Raw genomic sequence first — 16714 nt, 5'->3', positions numbered from 1 at the left:
ATTACGATTGCGACGGACATCGCTGACACTGGATTTCGCCAGTTGGGCAACGGCGTGTGCCTTAGGCGGCGTGGATGGCTCAAGGCTACTGACTTCCGTCAAGACGTGCAGACCAGAGTCTTGGACATGCCGTTCGATGGAAACAACCTGTTTAGGAAAACAGTGGACGATTCCCTTCAAGCCATCAAGGCAGACACGGAGACGGCCCGGGCTCTTGGGGTTCTCCAGCAACGGCGGCCGCCCTTTCGGAGTGGCGGAGGCAAACGGGGTGCCTCCAAAGGTTCCGGTGGCGGATTTTTCACCTACCGTCAAGCAGCCCGTTCGTCGTCGCAGGAAGCTTACAGGGGACGAGGCAAGTCAGGCGGACCCCGCCGTCGTCGCCTAGGAGGTCAAGGCGGCAAAGCCTCGTCGAAGCAGGACTGAACTGGCCGTGGGGTCGTGCCCCCACCGAAGCACCCTGGTGGGAGGCCGGCTGGCGAGCTTCGTCAGCGTGTGGGAGTCCATCTCCACCGACCGTTGGGTGCTGGATGCCCTAGCCCAGGGTCACGCGCTCGAGTTTCAAAAAAGGTGCCCGCGCGTTCCCCCTGTGGCTAGGAAAGAACATCACGTCCCTCAACTTCTCTTGGAGGTAAAGGCGATGCTCAGGAAGGGCGCCATCGAGCTCGTCCCAAAGAGGCTTCGGGGCTCCGGAGTTTACTCAAGATACTTCCTCGTGAAGAAGAAGACGGGAGGATGGCGTCCCATCTTGGACCTACGACGACTGAACAAATTCATCAAGGCACAGAAGTTCCGGATGGTCACCCTCCAACACGTCCTGGGTCAGCTGGAGGAGGGCGATTTCCTGTCGTCGTTGGATTTGGAGGATGCCTACTTCCATATTCCCATCCTAAAGGGACACCAAAAGTTTCTCAGGTTCGTGGTCCAAGGGCATCACTATCAGTTCAGAGCCCTTCCCTTCGGACTAAGGTCGGCACCCAGGGTGTTCACCAAGTGCCTCGCACCGGTGGCGGCGCAGCTGCGCCGAGAAGGGATCCACGTCTACCCCTACCTGGACGACTGGCTCATCCGAGCCAAGACGAGGAAGCTCGCCGTGGAGCACACAGCAAGGACCGTCCAACTTCTCACGGACCTGGGATTCTCCATAAACTACGCCAAGTCCCACCTGGTGCCCGCGCATGACGCACTGTTTCTGGGAACGAAGCTCGACACAGTGTCGCTTCTGGCCTCTCCGTCGGAGGAAAGGACGAGGGCCATTCTGGGCAAGGTGCAGCGGATGCTGGTTGCGGACGCGGCCAGAGTGAGGTCCATCAAGTCCCTCCTCGGAATGATGTCTTCTTGCATTTACCTCATCCCCCTGTGCAGGCTCCGGATGCGCCCGTTGCAGGAGTTCCTGGACGCGCGCTGGATCCAGACGACGGGCAGCTTGGAGGAGAGGATCACACTCGACGAGAGTTTCCGACGAGCGATCTGGTGGTGGGGCACCCGCGCACATCTGACGGCGGGCATGGACTTCCAGACCCCCGGCCACCAGGAGACAGTGACCACGGATGCCTCCCTGGAAGGGTGGGGAGCGCACCGAAAATCTGCACGCGAGAGGCCTTTGGCTCCCGACGGAGAAGTCCCTCCATATCAACGTCCTGGAGCTCCGTGCAGTGTTTTGGGCCCTCAGATCCTTCCTTCCGTCCCTCAAGGGCAAGGTGGTGAGGATCTTCACCGACAACACCACCACCATGTTCTACATCAGGAAACAGGGCGGAACCAGGTCCCCAGCCCTGTCCTGGGAGGCGCAGGATCTGTGGCATTGGGCTGTCGGCCAAAGGATGTTTCTGGTGCCGTTTCATCTGGCAGGGATAAAAAACACCATCGCCGACTCACTCAGCAGGGAGCTACGCTCGTGCCACGAGTGGGAACTACGACAGGATCTAGTGGACCGCCTCTTCCGACGGTGGGGCACACCCCAGATCAATCTGTTCGCGACGGCGACGAACTCCAAGTGCCGGAGGTTCGCCAGCAGGTTTCCCCAGCCGAGGAGCATGGGCGATGCTTTCTCGTTCCCCTGGGAGGGCCTGTTTCTATATGCGTTCCCTCCATTGCCATTGCTGATCCGGCTCATCAACCAGCTCAAGAGGTCACGCTGCAGGATGATCCTTGTCGCACCTGCGTGGCCGAGGCAGATATGGTTCCCGGACCTTCTGGACTTGTCGGCGTCCCCGTCAATCAAGCTGCCAGTGGACGCGGATCTTCTCTCCAGGGAAGGAGGCGCCATCCTCCATCACGATCCGAAGTCGTTGAACTTGCAGGCCTGGCTCCTGCAGCGTTAGAGTTTGGAGGATACGACATACCGGCCGACTGCAGAGAGGTTCTTCCAAAGGCCAGGGCGTCCTCAACTCTTAAATGCTACGGACACAAATGGAAGAGGTTCTCTGTCTGGTGCCACGCACGGAAGATTAACCCTCTGCGGATTACGGCTCCCCAAGTACTGCCGTACCTACTGACGCTGGCCAAAGCTGGACTGGCGCACGCGTCCATCAAGATTCATCTTGCTGCGATCTCCCGATACACCAGAACCACGGGGCGGACGTCTTTGTTGTCTCATCGTCTGGTGAAAGAGTTCATGAAGGGACTGTTCAGATTGTTCCCGCCGGTGAAGGCTCCGGCCCCTGCGTGGGAGCTCAACGTGGTGCTGACCAAGCTCATGGGACCTCCGTTTGAGCCTCTGCACTCGGCTCCGTTGAAGTTCTTGTCGTGGAAAACGGCGTTTCTTGTGGCCATCACCTCCGCACGACGGGTGGGAGAGATCCAGGCCCTTTCCTGCAAGGCCCCGTACTTGACTTTTCACGACACGAGGGTAGTGCTCAGGACGCACCCCTCCTTCATGCCCAAGGTGCCGTCGGACTTCCACCTCAACGAACCCTTGGTGTTGCCTGTTTACTTCCCGTCGCCTTCGTCGCCGGCTGAAAGGACTTTGCACTCGCTGGATGTGGCTAGAGCGCTGAAGTTCTACGTGGACCGCACAAAGGGTTTTCGGAAGACGTCACAACTCTTTGTGAACTTTGGACCTGTCAATCAGGGGAAGGCTCTCTCGAAGGCTTCCATTTCCAGATGGCTCTCCGGCTGTATCATGTACTGTCATCGGTTGGCAAACCGACCCCTGCCTGGCCGTCCGAGAGCCCATTCCGCCAGAGCGATCGCAGCTACCATGGCGTTCCTATCTGGTGTGCCCTTGCTGGACATCTGCAGGGTTGCTACGTGGAGGTCGACGCACACCTTCACGAAATTCTACTACGTCGATCGGGATTCCAGGGAGGAGTCCAGGGTCGGCCAAGCAGTGCTGCGCAACCTGTTCGCCTAAGGTGAGCCTGGTGAGGAGGTAAGATTTGCTTAATGTTGAGTTTGATGTGATGCTTAATGTTGAGCCTTTGCCAGCTCCCGTGGTTGTGCATGTGTACTGCTATGTATTCTTTATTCATGTGAATCCATGCCAGACCCCATGCTGGAGAAGGAACCAAGTTACTTACCTTTAACTGTTGTTCTCCAGCATGGGTCTGGCATGGATTCACATGCGAACCCTCCCGCCTACCCCTCTGCGGCTCTTCACTTGGTCATACTGCCACTTCACGTGCTACCAAATCTGAAGATGGCTGCCAGAGGCGGGGCTTAGGTAGAGGGCAGTCATTGGCTGTGGTCAGTATGACGCAGAGATCAGTGATTGGTTACTACTACGAAAGACAGATCAGAAACGAAACTGATACTGGTTTTTTCTTTACTGAGGATTCCCAGCCTGACGACGGGGAATATTCATGAACATGTGAATCCATGCCAGACCCATGCTGGAGAACAACAGTTACAGGTAAGTAACTTGTTCCTACGCACTCAAACAAATTGGCGAACTACATATACTACTGAACGGTATCAGGTAATATTATCCCCACCAAAAATATCGCCTTATATATGGTAGTTTGGAACCGCCACAGGCGATATTTTTGGGCTGGATAATTTTTTGGATTTTTGGGAGCGGGTGTGTCCCCGGTCCTTTAAAAATAATGCAGCGGTTGCGGGGGAGTTACCCGCAGGTTCCATGGCGATATTTTTGCAGGGATGTTAACACATGGAACCTACTGAACTAGCCCACGCAGACAATTGCCCAAGCAATTTTTGTATTTCTTGACGCAGCAATCTGCATGGAAGGGCCTGGGAGAGAAGTAAGGAAAGAGAGGTCAGGACCCATAATGTTCGGCTGGCACTGGTCTGGCTTTCTAGTCTCAAACCTAGGTGGTCTTGGTGCCTTCATTAACAGTGGTCTGGGGAAAACGTGGCACAGACTTACAATAAATCTATGGTGTGTTACATCTGAAGGCAAGGAAAGATGCATTCCTGCATTCTCTTTCGGTGCACCAAATCAGAGAATGGTCCTGCAGGATGCCATGTAACATTATCACCATTCTCCTGATTTTCCCAATCACTGGGAGGGGCGGGTACATGTGCAGGAACGTTCTGCATTGTACAAATGAGACCTGAATCACAGGCATTTGTACAGGTTCCTCTTAGGGAGATGTGTTCGTTTTATGCCAAATCCCCTCTACCTGAGAAACCCCCAGCACTTTTTGCTGGACTTCTGGACCTTTTTCTTGCTCTCCTTAATGAGGGGAGTCTATTTTTCCACTCATTCTGTTTGCTCTGACTGTGAGAACCCTGTTCATTGTGTTTTTACTTTATTTTATGGAATCATGCTTTCTTCCATACTTTATAAAGGCATCAGTGTTTCACTGTTTCAGCACGCAGCGCCCTATGTGCAGTGTTGCTGGGATCCCTTTGGGCTCTCCTTTTAATATTCTTTTATTTTCCTTAAGAACTACTGTTCTCAAGGATAGAGGGATACTTTTTATCCTTCCTAGCATTTCCTTTTGAGAGATCAGCACACACCACCCTATGTGGAGTGCTGAGGGGTTACATTGTACCCCCTTTCTCTCTACTCCTGTAACGGTTCTGTTACAGTAACAAGCATACAAGTATGGCTGGTGGTAGTGGACATGCTCTACCAACCTCTGTGCTATTTTTGCTCGCACACTATCTTCACAGCTGCAGCTATGCACTGAAGGGGGTAAACTTTAATCGAAAATGGTGGCTTCTTTCTTTTCTCGCCATTTCTTGTATAGTTATCCTTTCTTGGGCCTTCTGCCGTTCTGGGTGGGGGAGGTCCTGGTTTGAGTTTTGGCTCCGGCAGGAACCCTTTGTGTAGCCCGCTGAGGTTCCTGTGTGTCTGTGAGGACAGGAAGCATAGGAGGATCCTGAAAGTCTGCTATCCTTTGTCTTCTGTTGTGCCTGAAAGGAGCCAGTTCCCACTGTGGTGCTGGCTGTCCCGATTGGACAGCCACCCACCCCTTTCTGAAAACTGCAGGGAGTGTTTGCAGAGTATGAGTGTGAAATCCTAATAAAAGGTGAGGTTCCTGAGACAGAAGGCAAGTCGGCAACTGGAACAGAAGATCTGAAGAAGACGACCAGACGCGCCTGCAGCCCATTTTCAGCAACCACAAACCCTGTTTTCAAATCAACAGAGGAGCTCCGAAGAGGATGACTCGTTGCCTTTGGCTGGTGGAACCAACTAGCCATAAGACGACCTGCAAAATGAGCCATTCCATGATGTACTATGACCTTCCTGTGCTGCAAACTGTTAATACCCTGGGACCGTGCTCGTATTGCAGTGCCTCATTTTCCCATGAACGAATCCTCTCAGAACTTTGGTGGGCTCCAGTTGGACCTCCAGAGGCAAGCCCCCCTTCAAAGTCCTCTCACCAGAGTGCATGACCGAAGAATTGAAGTGGATTGACCGGACGCTAAACGTTCATTCTTGGAGCCTGTGACAAGGCCGCTGAAACTGCAGACCGACCTTGGAGCATGCAGAATCCCTTGCTGAGTCCTTTCTCTCAATTGCTGCTGCAACATCCCTTCCAGAGTCCCTCCTTTCGTCACCACGACCAAGGAACAGGAGACCGGGTCCACCACTGCTGCACTGTGAAAGACTCCAGCTGCATCATCTTCCACACTCCTGAGGTATTGTGGGACTCTTGGTAGTACTTACCTCAAGACATTTTGTCGCTCCTGTGTTGCTGGAGTGCTGATTCCAGTGTTTGGTTGTTCAGCCATACTGTTCAGCCAAGCGCCACGCTTGTGTGCCTATAGGGAACCTTTCCCAAGGTTCCTGAAACCTTTTTGACCCACAAAGCATCTTACTTGTAATTGAAGAGTCCTCTGAAACTTTGCCTTTCTGCTTGCTGTGCCTTATCTGTTTTCCCTCCAATCTGACTTTGAAGAACTCATACCTATATAGGAATGGATTGCTAAAGCCATAAGGCCTCTGAAAAGTATTAGTCTTTGAAAGTATTGAACTGCTATTGCTAAATAACCCTTTTTATTCTTACAACAGAACATTTTCTCATTTGCTATAAGTGATTTTACTTGCCATTGAACTGCGTTTATGATCTATAAGATTCCCTACTATTTGTTTTCTCACCTGAAGTATTGCTGATGTTTTCTATTGTGTTGATTAGTTAAAATAGTACTTATCTGAATCGCCTTCTCTTGTGTATATAACATAATTATCTATTTTACTATAAGTGTGTAAGAGTTTCTTTGGGCCTATGTATTTACTGAGTTCATTGTACGTACCTACAGCTCACATCCTTCTCCTAAAATAGGGCTGGTTACTCTTGCCATTCTACCAAATCTTTGGGTAGTACAGACGTATACTAAGAGGAGTCTTACCCCAGGAGGACTTTAAGAAAACTCGCTTAAAAGTTTCCAAGAGTGGTGCAGCGCACGGTCTAGGAATCCCATTGTTTAAATGGCAAAATGCCCAAAATTAGGTGATTAAGGCTACAGATGGAAAATAGTTTTGTTTTGACCTGCTATTGTACCAAGGCTTCTCAGCTTGATGACCGGGAGTGTTCAAAGCTTATGAATCTATGAAAGATGTCAATGGAGAACTATAGTTGCATATAGGTAACTTTGTTTTTTCATTCTTCCCCTCCCAGACTACTTAGAGAGAGGAGGAAGGAGCCAAGAGTGCCCTCCATCACTGAGCTTAAGCAAGGGATCTCACATCTTCCTGCTTCAACCACTGGCTATCATTGTAGCAGTTTACCATCTTTCCAACTACAGATTTTTTACCAAAATGACATACTGCATTAAGGATTTGAACTTTCGGAAGTGTAAACATTTTTTTAAAAATTAAGAGCAGATGGTATTGCTTATACTAATACTTAAAACCAAAGCGAAATCATTTCATAATGCAATGTCCATTTACTTTACGATGTTTTGTTAAACCTTGTTTCTATTTATTTTTTTAGATGATACATGTTGATGCCACCCTACAGCGATCCTCTTAGCAGAAGTTAGTCCTACTGAACTACAGCGCACTTTGATCATTCAGTCTTTGAACTTTAAACTTGACTGGAGGTGACTTAAAGAAAATGAAGACTACTTCCTTTTTACTGCATTTTTACTAGTGTGCATCGTGGGCGCATGCTGATTGCTGGCTCACTCTGTCAGATTGACATGTTTTTATTAGTCAACCTGTACTGATGCAGTTCTGGGCGAGGGAGGGAAGATTGTCAGGAATTCTGTGTTCGTTTTTTGAAGAGCATTACGGTCGTCATGTATTGTGCAATAACAAAGATTGATGCATGATGGAACCTAGCAGATGGGCTATTCAAATTAGTTTGGACCAGGAACGCAAGATCCAGCGTTGTATTGGAGGGCCTGTCAGTACTATGCTTTGGAATTCTATGTACTGCAATCCTGAAGTCGGCAGCGTGAAAGAACATGTTTGGCTAACGACTGTCATACAAGATCTTAACATATTTAGTAAATAATTTACTGAATGTCTTCTTTCTCGATTCTGAAGGTATTCAGTCCGTGTTGGCAGATGGATACAATATCTTATCCCTATGGTGAATTATAGGTACAATTTGTAAATAGCTATTCATACCTCTGAAGTAGACATCTAATATAGGATACATGTGATCTATTCAGGGCTTTATATCCAAGCGATAAGGGGAGACCTTGGATAACTGTTTGCTGCAGTCCTTAACTTTTGTACAGATTAGCTTTTTCTTTCAGGATAGGTTGAACTTTGCTAGCCATCAGCATGAGCCCTACTGCCGCCCTATACAGGATCTCATTTATTTATGTTTGAAAAGGATCTTCAATTTTTTTATTTTACAGTTTCTATTGTCATAGCGTATCCCATGTTTAAGTAATTCAAAAAATATTTTGATTGAAAAGCGTTGTTGAAAGATATTTTCTTGTAAATTATCTCTCTCCCTCAAAGCATTAAGAGCATTATCTTGTCTTTTAATCTTGTACAAAGGAGAAAAAAAACTTTTTTTGACAGAGAATTAATGTTTTGGCAAAAAGCGTGGCCTGTTTATTTTACACTTCTATTTAAATAAAAGTATTATATGAATATTTTCTTAAGCAGCTTGTCCCAAATCACTGTATTTGCTTTTCATTTGGGATTCAATATCAATGACGACACACCAAAAGGAGATGGAAGCTGATTTTTCGGTTGAGTTTGGTGTCCTCCCCCCACTCCCTTTTACAGAACACTTCCCCCAACCCTAATAACCCTGCCACATTTTGTTGGTTTATTTCTCCATTTGTCGCTATGCTAACTTTCATTATTTTATCAACTTCTGGAAATGAAACGGGACCTTGTGGGGAAATGTAATGTGATTGTAACCATATCCAATTTCATCCTCCTAGTTTGAGGAAGCCCTTCCACAGGCACGACCACAGTACATTTGCTAGATTGCGAACATCATAGTAATGAATCCTGCTCTCTTTATTGTGATTTTTATTCAGATTAGCTGAACCCTGTTACCCTGTTTCAGTTAAATACTGTATCTTTATTTTTATTGCCCTTTTTTCTTTTTCTTTTTTTAGGTTTCTGGTTTAGCGATGTCCAGATATGTTGGGTGATGAACGCCTCTTGGTACTGTCCACTTGTGGTTGCTAGGTCGGTCACATTTATGCTTCTAAGCATACTGTACCTCGTAAAAGGAAGGACTTTACAGATGAACAAAACTATATTGGTATTTTTCGTTCAAATGCCCTGGGCGCATTCTTCAGAGTTCGGACTAGACACCCAGAAGACATGCGTTCCTTGGGTACGCAGCAATGCCAGGGGCATTTTTTTAAAACCTATAGTAGGCCTTGACTTCCAAGCAGTTCCTTATCAGGCATAATGTGCTTTTTGTTCACAGCATGTAGCCATAGAAGAGATGGTGTTCTTGCTTATTGAAGCTTGCAGCCAAACTGACTGTATTTAGCATATTACATGTGGGGTTGAATCTTCACTCGGTGATGACCTACCAAACTAATTGGGCACGGTCACAGGAAAAGTGTCATTGGAGAGATCCATTCAAAGGGGACCTACAGCAGTAGTGCTCCTTGTGATGGATGACTTTCCCTGCTTGGCTCCTCTACTTCTGGGGGGACACAAAAGCACCATCTCTGCCACTGTACAGTTGATGTCCCTCTCTGAGGTGGAATTAGTATGAATAACTGCTGTCTAATCAGGAAAGCCAATTGCAGGTCTCTGCCGATAACCACACGCTGCAGCTGCAACCTAACCGTATACTATACATATAGCTGAGTGTTAAAGTGGATGGATTCTCCAGTGAAGGTGTTTTCAGAAAAGACACATGCAAACATTGATGCATTTACTATTGGAAGAGTTAACTGTCACACTTGAGAAAGTTAGGCATATGCACTGCATAAGAACTCATCTAATCTCTCCCCCCCCCTTGCTAGAAGGAAAGAGGGAAAAAAGTAACAATTTGGTGGTTGCCAATAACGAGTACCATTGAGAAACAAAGTAAGGTGCACATGCACTTCATGAGAACCCAGGAAATTGATTGTTCTTGGGATTTATTCAGCACACTGCTTAAATTTGCAATTTGCACGGTCTCGAGGCACTATGGCAGATCCGATAAAGATGGGATGGGTTGGGTTAGATTAGGTGGGGGACAAAGGGTAAAATGCAAGATAGCTTTGCTGTTTACGTTAGTGTGTAGACCAGAAGTACCCTGAGCGCTATTGCTCTGTGTAGGTGGCCTGTGTAAAAGGCATGGGTGTCGAGATATTTGTGTGGTATTTGTATTTATTGATTTATTAAGCGATTTACGCCAAAGCGCTGTACAATTGAACAACATAATACATACACAGTTGAAGCAAATACATTATGAATCAATCGACAAAACAATGAAAAGAGCAATTAACTGAGGGAGTTAGGTTGGGAAGGGGAGAGGGAGTGGATGGGAGGGGAATGGTCAAAAATGGTGGGAGGAGGGGGGATAGTTAGGGGAAGAATAGGGAGGAGAGGGGGGGAGGTGATTCAGAGAGGAGAACGGAGTAGGAGAGATTTGAGGGAAGAGCGGAAGGAGGTGAAGGTGGGGGTAGAGCGGATGGCAAGAGGGAGTTCCAGTGTAGAGGTGGTAGGAGTTGGAAGGAGCGGAAGCGAGACGAGGTACAGGGGGAGGGAGGTACAGTGAGAAGGAAGTGGTCAGCTGATCGAAGGGAACGGGAGGGAGAGTAGAAGGAGAGAAGGGAGGAGAGATAAGGGGGAGCAAGACCATAGAGAGATTTAAAGACAAGGTAGAGAAATTGAAATTTAAGTTGGGAATGGAAAGGAAGCCAGCAAAGGGAAGAGAGAGAGAGGTAGAGATGGAGTCATAGGTGGTAAGTAGACAGAGGGTACGAACCGCAGAGTGGTAGATGGATTTAAGAGGGGCACGGTGAGAAGTAGGAAGCCCAAAGAGTAGGGAGGAGCAGTAGAAGAGGAGGGAGAAGATGAGGGAGGAGATTAAGAGTTTAGTAGCGTGGAAGGTGAGAGAAGGACGGATTTTGCGGATATTGAAGAGGTGGTAGCGACAGGTGAGGGAAATATGTTGGGAGAAGGAGAGAGCGGAGTCAAAGAGAACCCCTAAATTACGAGCTTGAAGAGAGATAGGAAGATTGGATGGAAGAAAGTGAATGAATGGGGGAGGGGAAGGAGGTGGAAGAGAGTTAGAGGGAAAGAATACAACTTCGTTTTTTTCCGTGTTAAGAGAGAGAAATCGGGAAGACATCCAGTTTTTAATAGCAGTAAGGCAGCAGGAGAGTTTTTGGTGAAGGTCAGGTGAGAAGGAGGAGAAAGAGAGAAAGAGTTGAGTGTCATCGCCATAAAAGTGGCCGGAGAAACCAAACGAGGAGATTACAGGGGCAATGAGGGAGGTGTAAAGAGAGAAGAGGAAAGGACCAAGTACCGACCCTTGGGGTACACCATATTCAGGAGGATAGGTAGGAGATGATTGTCCATCACAGACTCCACAAGAGGCTGTGCTGATGATTTACTCAAATATCGAGATCCAAATAACCCTCAAGAAGGCAAAGATCAACTATTTAGGGACAAAATAGACTGTACACCTTTCAGATATTGGGTTTCATAGACTGTTACACAGTCCATAGGTACGAGATATTGATTTCTTCACCCTTGGACGGTAACCTACTTAACATGGGGTGCCATTTGATCATCTGGTTCTGAGGCATTCATGTTGCAAGTGTGCCAACACTGGGTCCTGGGATTTGTAGAATTCTTATTGATGGACTATTTGATTTATATATACTTGAACACTTTGTGGTGCTTTAGGTGCCAAATGTGCATGACATCTACCTACTGCCCTACCTCTCACTCTTCCCTCATCTTTGCAAACACCTCATCTACTGCTTCCCTCACACACACTCGGGCTACTTTACCTTGTGAATACCTCATCTTGCACACTGCCTTAGTAGGCCCCCCCACTCCATGCTCCTCTGCACCACCCTTCCTCCACCTGGTCTTTTGATCTGCCTTTGCCTCCTTTGGCCCAGCCGAACAAATCACACACTGCTTTTCCTTTTGTCTCCTTTTATGCTCTGGTCCTGTCTCACCCTCTCCCTTCCATTGGCTGCAGTGCTCATCTAACTGCTACTCTTTTCCCCAGGGGCTGGTTTACCCAGGTAAGAGGCTTTAAAAAAATACTCCTAGCCCTCCACACCTTTTCCAGCACGGTTTTGGAAAGAGTCTTTGGTGTGGTAGCAGGGAGGGGCTCAGTTTGCTCGTTCTCCCTGTGGCTGTCCTCTGGTGATGGTGAATTTTGTTGCCAATTCGTTTTGGGTAAGGTTTCTGTGCCTCTCAGAGTTAATTTTCTGCTGTTCCTCCATTCGCCTTGGGTCTGTCTGGGGTTGTTGGGTTGGGTTGGGTTAGGTGTTGGGTGTATCTGTTCTGTTTGCCAGGGACATTTCCAGTCCACTGCCTGGTGTTCTTGATTCAGTTTTCTTGACTTCTCATATGCTACCGAGTGCACTGTGGGAGTTCGTGTTCTGAAATGGAAGCCAGTGAACACTTTCAATGAGGTGCTTGGAGGCATTTTGTGACCCAGGGCAGCACCAGTATCCACATGCATGGCACAAGAGGCGGTCTCAGAGGCTGGGTTACCCCATTGCCCCTCCCCCTTGACAGGGTCATGAGTCAGATCGTTATTCTCGCAAGCGATGTAACAGTGTGGCGTTAAGCCCCCGTTCCAAGGGCTGGAACAGAGGCTAACGGTTCCTTAGGGCCGTTAACAAGGGCTTTGGGCCATTATCCCCCATTCCAGCCCTTTGAACGGGGGGCTTAACGCCATTAGCACCCCGCGTTACCAAAGTGGTACCCGGGGTGCTAAAAAAAGTTTTTTCAGTCAGTGAACGGGAGGCCTCGTGCATCTCATTCAATGACTGACAATACTGTTCTAAAATGGCCACCATGGAAAGGGAAGCTAGTGCTCCATACGGAACCCCTCTCTCCTTTCCACAGCGGCCGGAGAAGCTAGGAAGCTGTGGCGCCTGCCCGCACCGCTGCAACAAACAGTTAAGTGGGTTTGAGGAGAGGGGTTGGAAATGGTTAAAAAAAAATAGGGGGGGGTCGGATGGTTGGAGGAACCAGCCCCTCCCCCTCAGGTGATTTGGAATGCGGGCTGAGATTGTAGTGTTCAGCCCGCATTTCTAGCCACCTGATTGTCTGGTTCCCCCCGTGCTGTGTGCTAATGTACATAAAAGGAGCGCAAAGGAGGCACTCTGGGAGCAAACAATTACATCAGTCATGTCGGGAAGATTTCTTAGCGAAGCTCAAACTTTAGCCTGTTTTTTGAGAAAGAAGACCATTAACACCCACGTAAATACGGTGTATGCTCACTCTTTAGAGAGCATCTGGCTAATATATTGGATCATACACAAATGTCTTGCACCACCTCGCTTGCCCCTCAAGTGCACCCTGTGGCTGCTAGTCTCACAACAATGCCTAGAGGTAGGAGGCATGAGTAAAAAGGGATTTGGGGGATTCTGACCTGAGTCTGCCAGGCCGGCTCCAAAACCATCCAAACCCCTCAGTAAGTACGTATGTCGGATCATGCCTAATGCATGACTGATCAAGCAGTATGTTGGCCATGCTAGAGCAACCCATACCTAGATCACTGCAGCAGATGCCAGGAAGCCCTTTAATGGTAGAAAAGAAGCCGATAACATCCTGATGGGGTCGTGATCAGGTTGAGGTGTCATCGTGCTTGCTCTGGTGCCTGACTGCCGTAGGGGCATGGATGAACCACAATTGGCTGAAGATGAATGGAGACAAGACGCAGGTGTTGGTGGTGGGTTCTCTCCCCCTCCCCCCCACCTCACCCCCTCCCCGCACGCTTTACTCTGGGTCTCCTCCTTCTGGCCCTCTTGCCTTGGTCCCCTTCCAGCCCCGGCAGCTGAGGTGAAGAATCTGGGTGTGGTTTTCTCCGCCTCGCTATCGATGGGGACGCAAGTGGCTGCAGTTTGCCAGGCTGGCCATTTCCACCTTTCCACCTTTCCACCTTTAAAATACTAAAGAAGGTGCTTCCACTGATTTCCCCTCACCTTCGCCCTCCTGTTGTTGCAGCCTTGATACTCGGCCGCCTAGATTACTGCAACTCATACCTGGCCTAGCCCCAAGCCCTAGTTCAGCGACTACAGCGTTTACAGAACATGGCTGCCAGGGTGCCCTATGTGGCACATATTTCGCTGGTGCTGCGATCTTTACACTCAGTCACTCAGCGCATTGTCTTTAAGTCTCTGTGTCTGGTACACTGTGCCCTGTATGATCAAGGGGCAGAATACCTTTGATGTAAGTTTACTCGCGATCTTCCTGCGAGGCAGTTGAGATCGGCCACCGCGGGTCTACTTGTTGTCTCCCCCCACCCCCCTCCTTTCTGCTGATCACGCATTGGAGGCAGAGCTTTCTCAGTTGCCTCCACTCTGCTTTGGAATAGTCTCCCGCTGTTCCTGAAAAATTCTTCAAACCACCTGGCATTTAGGAAATTGCTAAACACGTATCTGTTTCAGTGAACTCCCTGCAGCTGTTCTCGTCTCCTCCTCTCTCTCCTCCAGAGCCATGATACCTTCCTGTGACCAAGCGCTTAACAAGTTTCGTTAACATAACATTAGCAATCTACAGAAAGAACAAGTTGCCTGAAGCTGAAATTGAGAGAATGGGCTCCAGCTACGACATAACACACAGCGAGTGCAGCGAGTCTTGGGGCTTTTTTTCTAATCACCCAAAAAATGATAGCTGGCAAGTTTTGAATGATTTCTTACGATTGTTAATTTGCCCATGCAGGTATTAATTCCATCATATTGCTCATGTTTGTCATTTCGGAAACCAGACGACCAGCATCCAAATCGCTTTAAATTATGCTTCCTACAAGAGCAATTCTGCCCACACTGGCCCATTACCACTCTGTGCAGTAGCACCATGTACCCAAGACATGATTCAGCCTTGTTGGGCCTCAACAATAGCACCATGAACCCAAGGCAAGATTGATTCCTGTCTTGCCTCCACATTAAGATAGTTGTATTCCCTGGGCACGACGATCAAGCGACCCATTTCTGGGCTTACTCTCTCCTGCCTAGGAACGTGCACTATAAACACTAAAAAGTGATGACTGGAAATCCCTTTATGGCAATACCTGGTGGTGTTTATTATTTAAAAACAATAGAAAGGGTGAAATAGATGTGACTTAAGAACGCAAGTGGTTAAGAGATTGTTTTTTTCTTGAAGGACAAGGTTAAATGAGACTGTGGAGAGGAAGACGGATGAGCTTTTAACTGTGTTGTAAGACAGGATGGGCACTCACGTTCTTGACTGATAGCGTTTGTCTTTTGTACAAAGGGGACACACACGCTGCATAGCCAGGGACTCAAGTACATAAGAACTTTATGCAACATGCAGCTGGTTGTTAAATGGCTGCAGTTATTTAAAATATATTTTCCACATTCGAAACCATTTTTAGTAGGATTGACCGGGACATCTGGATGTCTTCAAATTTTGGCCATGACCGGGAGCACTTCTCATCACCTAGAAGCAAATCCTGTGCCCTTCAAAACCTGTGGGTCTAGCTGGCACAGACAATGTTCAGATATGAGATCCCACAAAGTATGGGACATATAAGGGTAATTCCCAGCACTCCATACCCTGCCCCCACTTTCATGGGCAGCCCTGGGGTACCAGACCACTGTCCCTGCCAGTTGGCCTCCTGGACAGCAGGCCCACAGCCTCAACCGTGGAAAACATCAGGAGACACACATTATGGCACTTTATGTAATCCAAACTCCTGGGGTCCCCAAACACTGCTATCCAGCTCACCGTAAACAGTACATAATTGCGACAATTATAATTAATTACCTGAGTACACAGGTAAACAATTACTAAATGATTATTCATAAATGCATCAGTTTGTAACATCAGCAACACACACAGGATATTGACTACTAAAACAGCAAAGGCTATGAGATGAAAAAAACATTGAATTATATTTATTGTAATGTATGAAATAAGGGATGTACAGGCAGGGAAAAGAGTTGTGGGTTATGGTAAAGCAGCAACAGAAGAGGCTGCCTGGCCCTCCAAAATCTAAGGGTGTGCCTGCAAGTGTTGTGGTCCCTCTGCAGTGGTATTATTTTCGGGGCTAGAGACAACCCTGTTGTCCGTAAACGTCACCACTGACACACTTGGTAACCCCTAGTGAGTGCAACCCTATAGCCCCCAGTGTGCTCTCCATAGAGGAGTCCCACACATAGGCCTTGGCTCAAGTACATTAGTATTTGATGCAATTCGGAGTTGGCTGTAAAATGGCGGCATTTATTTCAAATATGTTTTCCACAATTACATTGTTTAGTAGGATTGACCAGTAACTGTCATCATAGAACATTGTCCATGACCCAAAGGCACTTCTTGTGCCCCGGAGTACCTGTAGGTCTAACGGGTACAGAAGATGGGTATAAATAAATTTGCACAATTCATACACTATGGGGATAATGGGACTACTTTGAAGACCTATTAGCTAGATATGGCCATCTCAATCTCTGGGGGGGAGTACGCAACTTGATTTATTTTATTTTTTATGTATTTCATTTGTATAGCGCGCATATAACCCGGAGGCACCGAAGCTCTGTAAGACGAAAGCATGATTATTAGAGTTGTACCTGTAACAATCATGTTTACGTCATGCAATACCAATGGTAACGCAGGTACATATTAACCAAGAGGTATTAAAATGCACATCGTACAGTAAAGTAGTGTTGCAGGGTTGATTTTCTGGCAGGTAAGAGTAGGGGGAAGGGGAGTTAAGGGTTAGGA

The 16714-nt window shown here is 47.9% G+C and overlaps 1 protein-coding gene across 3 annotated transcripts in view; it reads left to right on the top strand.

The window, feature by feature from the left end:
* The window catches only part of UBE2W (ubiquitin conjugating enzyme E2 W), a 508430-nt gene extending 499955 nt beyond the window's left edge, over window positions 1-8475 (top strand). For 2 of the 3 annotated variants that reach the window (XM_069621213.1, XM_069621215.1), the window contains exon 6: window positions 7347-8475. In XM_069621213.1, the coding sequence (XP_069477314.1) occupies window positions 7347-7360 (14 nt within the window). In that variant the 3' untranslated portion in view covers window positions 7361-8475. The remainder of the gene's footprint in view (window positions 1-7346) is intronic. The other variant, XM_069621214.1, reaches the window with a different exon arrangement.
* Window positions 8476-16714: the final 8239 nt, after the last annotated feature.

Source organism: Ambystoma mexicanum, chromosome 5q (assembly GCF_040938575.1).
Source record: "Ambystoma mexicanum isolate Mex_15411 chromosome 5q, UKY_AmexF1_1, whole genome shotgun sequence".
In the NCBI taxonomy this organism is placed as follows: domain Eukaryota; kingdom Metazoa; phylum Chordata; class Amphibia; order Caudata; family Ambystomatidae; genus Ambystoma; species Ambystoma mexicanum.
This window is presented reverse-complemented; position numbering and strand designations above follow the sequence as displayed.